Raw genomic sequence first — 8,113 nt, forward strand, 5'->3', positions numbered from 1 at the left:
TTGGTGGGGATGTTCACCGGTGGAAGGGGAAGAAAACTGGGTGGGTGGTGTAGGCCACACCGCCGACAAGCGGCAGTTCTGGGCTGAGAAAGCAACTGGCGACAAAAAGGAAAAACATGACTGGTGCCGTGACTTCTAGCCGTGCTTGGGGATTTGGGGGCATCACAGTAGAGATCTAAGAAACGTCTTACTTTGATCCGAATACATAATAATTCACCGGCCTTTCTTTTGTGGGATATCCAAACATGTGGTAGAACCCAAAACTCAAAAGAGCTACTTATTAGTATGGAAACCAGACAGACAGGGGACTGAAAACAATATTGAAAGAATTCATTGATCAGAATCTACAGCTTTTGTCCAGTATTCTGAGCTGAAAATCCAGAGCCGGATCAAGAATTATCTGACCTTTGAGTCCGGTTAGCCTTGTAAATCTTGATGGCCAAACTAATATTGATTGCGGAGTGAATTAGTTTTGTGTTTTATAGCTGGGATAGTTTGTTTATGGAAGGTGCTGTGCGTTTTGGCCTTTCATCTGCTGAAATCCTCTGGACTCACATCAAGATAGCACCTCAATCACTTTTAACTTCTATTGTCCCCAAAAAGGAGGGCAGAAAGAAGCAAGTCGGACAATTTGCAAGTGGCATTCACGCCGCATTGCGTTTATGTGCACGGTTCATTTGTGCCTTTACTTCTGCAATGGATACGATGTTTGTTCATAGGATGTTTGTCATGTCATGTTACGTCGAAAATTCTTCATTTAGTTGACGTTTCTGCTGTAAAAAATAATATACTTACCTCTATTACAACTAAATTACACCTAAACTGTGTTGCCAGTAATTTTGAGTTGGTGATGTATAATTATCCGTCTACTATTCAATATCATGACTAAGAGAGCCAATACCATTCATAACATTAACATAAGTAACAAAGTTTAAATATTATCAAACAAACAATGAAGTCTGTGACATAGATACTAATGTTTGATGGAAATATGTTTTATAAAAATAAATAATTACTCTAAATAATAATAATCCCAGTAAAGTAAATTGCAACACAGTATGTGTTAACCCTGGCCCATATCTGAGTTGTTAAGAGGCAAGACTTCAAACAACTTAGGAGGCCGATGATGGGCTAGGATGAGATGCCCTCCGTGAGGTTTGTTCGGAATACCCAGAATAAAAAACCCAGTAGCTGGGCTGGGCTTTACAGAGGATATTCAGCCCACAACAGACCAGAATGGTGGGACCTATGGTCTTGTCTGCTGCAAAAGTGTGGGTGTTGCTTCGTCTGTACGTTTTTTGCCTTTCTGGGTTAAACAGACAGCTTGAAGCCTCAGGATTGGAAAATGGATAGGCATTTTTCCTGAGAGCCTACCCCACCTTGTATTCATGAGGGTATGAAATTTTGAGCTATGTGGCATCTTTCGAGCCATTGTTTTTCTTCCTATCTACAAAAACTAAAACCTGGGTCTTCTTTTACACCTCTGACCATAACAACCTTCAAAATTACATAACTCCCTTTTATATGACTTTCAATTTTTCAATGTTGATGACAGGCAAATATGCATGGATGGCATCATGGCATGAATACCAAGGTTTCTATGTCCTCTATATTACGAGAAATTTGGTTATTTATTAATGTGGATTAATGCTGTGATAAAAAATTTCATTATTTGAAAAATACTAAAAGGGATAGATTTTATGAGAATAATTTTATTTAAAAATCTTTATATTGTACACCATCCATGTAATATAATTTAATTTATAAAATTCAAAATTTGAAATCTGAAGCCACATACACTTCATTCATTATAATATTATTCCAGTTGGATTCCCTTTTTTCTTCGATCAAATGTAGAATAACCATTAATTAGTGATGTATCATTTAAGATGTTTATAACTTTGGAAAACCTAAAATCAGTATATTTTATTTTTTAAGTTATTTATCAACGGAGAAAATATATATTTTAATTATCATTATCTCACGTTACATTAAATTATTAAAAAAATATTTATTATTTTTTACATATTTATTAATTATTTACTATTAAATTAAGCGATGGTGAAAGGCATTAAGTAATAATGAAAGGATGATTGAAAAGATCCCTTTGGAAAGTAACGTATCAAATCAAGACTCAAAAAATTCATCTCAATAGAGAAAAATCAAGATCTTTGTCCCTTGTGCAATACAAAGGAATAGAACATGTCTCATCTTTTTTTCAACTGCCCTTTCTCTCATATTCTATAGAGACAGTTTAGATGGTCAATAAATGTTAAAATTTTTGCACAACTTCACATCTATAACTGGTTCCCAATTATCCTTAATCCCTCAAGGAAATTAGGAATAACATAAGAAGATTCCCACCATTTTCAAATTTTTGCAGTATTTGCAATGGATAACATATAGTTTATTAGAAACCAAATCACCCATGGTGCTCAATGTCCTCCCATTTATTGGTTTGTCACAACAATCACAAAAATTTAAAGAGCACCTAGCAACTTGGAATAAGATAGAAACTCAGCAAGAACCTCATTGGCATCTACCACCTACAAGAGTCTTCTCACTCTCTTTCGATGTAGTTGTCAGTCAAAATAAAAGCATCATAGCAACTATATGTATAAATGAAAAGGGCACTCCTCTCTTTGCATAAGTAGATGTCATCCATAATACAAATTTCAATGTCGGAGAAGCATCAGTAGCACTAATGACAATAATAGAAGGGGCAAAAAGAGGCCTCAAAAAAATTATCATTGAAGGAGACTCATCACAAGCAATATTGACCATCAACTATCCTAAAGCTACAATAAATTGGACCATGTAGACAACCATTAGAGACATTCATTACTTGCTGCAAGGCTTTAACCAATGGATTGTAAAAAAAATTCATCAATTTCAAAATCGATGCGTGCATCAATTAGTGTAATTGACAACTTCTAATTAAGTATTTGAAAGCATATCCCTAAATTAGATTCATTCATGTGTTCTGGACTTTTCGAGTGGAAATATTCTCCTTTTATTGTATAATTAAACTGCTACTTTCGTTGTATTAAGTTTATGAAATGAATGCATATATTGCTTGGGAATAAAAAAAAATAAAAAATAAAAAGAAAGAAGGAAATGATGATTGAAAAAATAATATTATTATTTTCCTTTTAATGCATTTGCATGCGGCCATTCCCATATGCTAGATAGGGTAGTTGGTAATTTCACCATCAAATGGAGGGCAAAAAACAGAAATGAAAAGAAAATATTAAATGCAAGGAAAAAAGAAAATGAAAAACAAAAAGTAATCGTCCGGTTCAGAACGACCGAAAATGAAAGGCAAGCCGAAGTTCTCAAACCACCTGTGGCCTCTCGAGCTTGCTCTATCTCCATTCAAACACTGAGCCTAAAATTAAAAAAAGCATAACGCACATCTACTCTCGCTCAAGCAGACGAAAATGGCGACAGAATCAGTGCGAGTGTCTGCTTCTTCAGTGTGTAATTTCAGTGTAAATGGGTCTCAGAGAAGGGCTGCAATCCCTCTCTCCCCGGCTCGCTTTCTTGGTCTGCGTCCTCGACGACCACTCTCTTCTTTCACTTCATCATCTTCTTCTTCCCAGTTCATTAACGCCGTGCGCTTCATATCAACATCTTCGAAGCCCTCCACTTTGCGGAGCAGAAGAGATTTCTCTGTCTTCGCCATGGCCGCTGACGGTCTCTCTCTCTCTCTTAATTTCTATTGCTAGTATAGTGGTTAAAGTTCAATATTTTAACATGATTTTCGTGTGCCCTTTTAACTCAATCATTTAACATGGTTTTCGTGTGCCCTTTTATTCTGCTTGTTAAATTATTTAGGATATTTTTTGAAATTGATGGGAAATTTATTCTTGAATTACTCCCAGTTCAATTTATTTTCTGTTTCATTTGCTTCCGCTTAAAATGAATCCAGTTTATTTTTCATTTCAGAATCAAATAAGTTTCATTTTTGTACTACGCAGTCCTCTCTTTGGTGTGCAAACGTCTTTCTTTCCTTTATGTGATTTGAATTTTCAAGTGAGTTCAGTTCAAGATGGCATGGAGTTGCTTTCAAGTTCACTGAACGTCTACTGTCAATTTCAGTTTTATTTGGAAAAGTGGTGATTGAGTATTTTTGCTTTCTCCTTCAAGGTTCTCAATTGAAGGTGTTAGGATGTTATGTGGAGATGAAATGAATCCATTACTGTGTAGACAGTATTTATAATTTAAACAAAACAAAAATTGAATATATGTCAAATGATGTACTTTCTAAAGTGAGTTAGCCCCTACTTGGTGTTGAATAGTACCATTTGGCTCCTTCAAACTGCAAGATACATAAACAGTAGGCTTTCTCAGAAAGTGCATTTTGCACCCAAACTACCACTTTTTTGGCCATTTTCACTATCAATCGATAAAACCTGACCAAAAATCGGATAAGGGGCAGAATCTTGATACTCAAATCGTGATTGAAGTGCAAATTGTCAAAAAGTGGTACTTGGGGTACAAATCGAAAATTATTTTTGAAAAGTTAAAAAAAAAAAAAGAATCAATTTGTACCCTTGTGGTGCGAATTGAAAAATTTTGAGGGTGCAAAATGTATTTTCCCCAATAGATTTTGTTCCCAGAGCTGCTAAGCATAAGTAGCTTGTGGCAATGTATCTATCTTGATTGTTCTCTGGTGTATGCTTGCCAAAAGCTTCTTTTTGAAGTTCGAATAGAGTGAAAAATTGTCAACAGGAAGCTTGGTTATTACTATTTGGAATGGTTATTACTATCACCAGGAGCCACGTATTTTGAGCATCAAGAAAAAAACATAGAAGTTCTATGTTTTTTACTATGTATTGGCAATAAATTCTAAACGTGCTTGTGAGGTCAAGTAATATTAATTCTTGCCTATGTCATTGATTACTTTATGGACTTCCACGCGAAAGAATATAGTTTGTGCAAGTTTCTGTGTATGAGCTAACATAGCAGATATGGATTTCTTTTGTCTTTTTGGCAGAGTCAAAGCGTGCAGTGCCATTGAATGATTATCGCAATATTGGAATTATGGCTCACATAGATGCAGGAAAAACCACTACAACCGAAAGGATTCTTTACTATACAGGAAGAAACTATAAAATAGGTGAGGTACATGAAGGAACGGCTACAATGGACTGGATGGAGCAAGAACAAGAAAGAGGGATTACTATAACATCTGCTGCAACTACCACATTCTGGAACAAACACCGGATTAACATTATTGATACTCCTGGCCATGTTGATTTTACTCTTGAAGTGGAGCGGGCTCTCAGGGTATTGGATGGTGCTATATGCTTGTTTGATAGTGTTGCTGGCGTAGAACCACAATCTGAAACCGTGTGGAGGCAAGCTGATAAATACGGGGTACCCAGAATTTGCTTTGTCAATAAGATGGACCGTCTTGGGGCAAACTTTTTCCGCACAAGAGACATGATTGTGACAAATTTGGGTGCTAAACCACTGGTGATTCAAATACCAATTGGTTCAGAAGATAATTTTAAGGGAGTCATTGATCTTGTGAAGATGAAAGCTATAATTTGGTCAGGTGAAGAGTTGGGTGCTAAGTTTGTGTATGAGGATATACCAGCAGATCTTCAGGAACTAGCACAAGAGTATCGGTCACAGATGATAGAAACCATAGTTGATTTAGATGATCAAGCTATGGAGGGCTACCTAGAAGGAGTTGAACCCGATGAGAAAACAATTAAGAAATTAATTAGGAAGGGAACCATCTCAAGCAGTTTTGTCCCAGTATTATGCGGCTCAGCTTTTAAAAATAAGGGAGTTCAACCACTGCTTGATGCTGTTGTGGATTATTTGCCTTCTCCAATTGACTTGCCAGCAATGAAAGGGACTGACCCAGAAAACCCGGAAGTAACGCTTGAAAGGGCTGCGAGTGACGATGAACCGTTCTCTGGACTTGCTTTCAAGATCATGAGTGATCCATTTGTGGGATCCCTTACATTTGTGAGAGTGTATGCAGGGAAACTTGCTGCAGGATCCTATGTAATGAATGCTAACAAAGGGAAAAAAGAGAGGATTGGTAGGCTTCTAGAAATGCATGCAAATAGTAGAGAGGATGTTAAGGTAGCTTTGACAGGTGACATTGTTGCTCTTGGAGGTCTAAAAGATACCGTTACTGGAGAAACACTGTGTGATCCTGAGAATCCTATCGTGCTTGAACGCATGGACTTCCCCGATCCTGTGATTAAGGTTGCAATTGAACCCAAGACTAAAGCTGATGTTGACAAGATGGGAGCGGGGTTGGTCAAACTTGCTCAAGAAGACCCTTCTTTCCACTTCTCACGAGATGAAGAGATCAACCAAACAGTAATTGAAGGGATGGGGGAGTTGCACCTTGAGATTATTGTTGATCGGCTCAAGAGGGAGTTTAAGGTTTATATCTGAGAATCCATTTCACGTTTTTGGTTTCCAATTTCATACGTTTCCTTACTCAGGCTCATAATTTGGTGTACACCTCCTAAGATGTCTCTGTGGGACAATACTCAAACCATCATGCACATGCTCAAACACCTATATATTACCAAGCTACTTGATAGAACTAGTAATTTTTTTTCTCAGATTTTATGTTAAAGAGTCATTAATTATTGTTGGTGAATCTATGAAGAACTAAATTCTTGGATTTTTTTTTTTTTTTATAATTTGATTTGCCATAACTTGGTTGCTTGTTGCATATAGGTAGAAGCTAATGTTGGTGCACCCCAGGTAAACTACCGAGAAAGCATTTCTAAAGTCTCAGAAGTGAAGTATGTTCACAAGAAACAGTCTGGTGGACAAGGTCAGTTTGCTGATATCACCGTACGGTTTGAACCCTTGGAACCAGGTAGCGGATATGAATTCAAGAGTGAAATCAAGGGAGGGGCAGTGCCAAGAGAGTACATTCCAGGAGTGATGAAAGGATTGGAGGAGTGTATGAGTAATGGTGTGCTTGCAGGCTTCCCTGTCGTTGATGTACGTGCTGCTCTAGTAGATGGTTCTTACCATGATGTCGATTCAAGTGTACTGGCATTCCAGCTTGCAGCCAGAGGAGCTTTTCGTGAAGGGATGAGGAAGGCTGGACCAAAGATGCTTGAACCGATAATGAAAGTTGAAGTTGTTACACCTGAAGAACATTTAGGAGATGTGATTGGTGATCTAAACTCGAGGAGAGGTCAGATCAACAGCTTTGGTGACAAACCTGGTGGTCTCAAGGTATGCCTGATGACCTCTCACATCTGGTTCAAATCTTTCGACTTACATCTTGGAATATCTCTTACAACTGCATCTATTATATTGCTTATTTTCCTGTATGCTGTAGTTGCATGCTGTCGTTCATATCATAATGATTACCATCTTTAATGAATGTCCCAACTATTGAAAGCCAGAATCCCTTCCACCTCAACCCCCACCCTCTGGAAAGAAAAAAAAATGTAAGAAAGAAAATGAATAGAAAGGATATTTGACGGAAGGGAATTGTTGATGTAAACGGTTGCTCACCATGGGCCTTTCCTGTGGTAGTCTGGACGTTTTTGCCGGAAATGAATATCTCAAAACAAGAAATGGAAAGCTCATCGGCTCTTGATCATAAGCCATCTTCTTTATTTTCTTCTGTTCCCTTCTTTTAGGCTAAGAACGTCCTTTTACCTGTGATTTCTGGGTGATTATTGCAGGTGGTTGATGCGTTGGTCCCTTTGGCAGAGATGTTCCAATATGTTAGTACACTCCGAGGGATGACAAAAGGCCGTGCATCCTACACCATGCAATTAGCCAAGTTTGATGTTGTTCCTCAATACATCCAGGATCAGCTAGCTGCTAAGGAGCAACAGGTTGCTGCTTAAATTGTTCTCCTCTTCAAGAACAGGGGAGCAATATATTTTTGGCATATTAAGTTTTGAATGTTTGCTTCATCATTCTCTTTCCCTTAAACCTATAATGCTTCTGTACCATTTCATAAATCAATGTGACTGAAAGTTACCCAAAGCTGACAAAGAAAACAAAGGCTGTGATGAAAACATCTTCGCAAATTTGATTCCATACCTGGGGACAACAATTGCGCTTCACAATTAAATGGAAAACATGAGGATAAGAGTTGGCA

At 37.5% G+C, this 8,113-nt stretch overlaps 1 protein-coding gene across 2 annotated transcripts; it reads left to right on the forward strand.

Moving 5' to 3' along the window:
- Window positions 1–3,307: 3,307 nt before the first annotated feature.
- Window positions 3,308–7,998, forward strand: LOC122288955 (elongation factor G-1, chloroplastic). 2 transcript variants are annotated; one of them, XM_043095795.1, is made up of 4 exons: window positions 3,308–3,696; window positions 5,000–6,414; window positions 6,745–7,230; window positions 7,689–7,998. In XM_043095795.1, exons 1-4 carry the CDS (start codon window positions 3,441–3,443, stop codon window positions 7,854–7,856), a joined length of 2,325 nt encoding a protein of 774 aa, XP_042951729.1. In that variant the 5' UTR covers window positions 3,308–3,440; the 3' UTR covers window positions 7,857–7,998. The 2 variants fall into 2 exon arrangements, with proteins under 2 accessions (XP_042951729.1, XP_042951728.1); XM_043095794.1 differs by having other exon boundaries at window positions 3,309–3,696; window positions 6,718–7,230.
- The last annotated feature ends 115 nt before the right edge of the window (window positions 7,999–8,113 follow it).

This window comes from Carya illinoinensis, chromosome 12 (genome assembly GCF_018687715.1).
Source record: "Carya illinoinensis cultivar Pawnee chromosome 12, C.illinoinensisPawnee_v1, whole genome shotgun sequence".
NCBI classification, from domain to species: domain Eukaryota; kingdom Viridiplantae; phylum Streptophyta; class Magnoliopsida; order Fagales; family Juglandaceae; genus Carya; species Carya illinoinensis.

What these genes read in the sequence shown, in the direction of transcription:
- LOC122288955 (XM_043095794.1), top strand. Translation starts at nt 3,441, where the DNA reads ATGGCGACAGAATCAGTGCGAGTGTCTGCTTCTTCAGTGTGTAATTTC. An exon ending in CTTCGCCATGGCCGCTGACG is followed by an intron (nt 3,697 to 4,999) that starts GTCTCTCTCTCT and finishes TCTTTTTGGCAG; the next exon opens with AGTCAAAGCGTGCAGTGCCA. An exon ending in ACAAACCTGGTGGTCTCAAG is followed by an intron (nt 7,231 to 7,688) that starts GTATGCCTGATG and finishes TGATTATTGCAG; the next exon opens with GTGGTTGATGCGTTGGTCCC.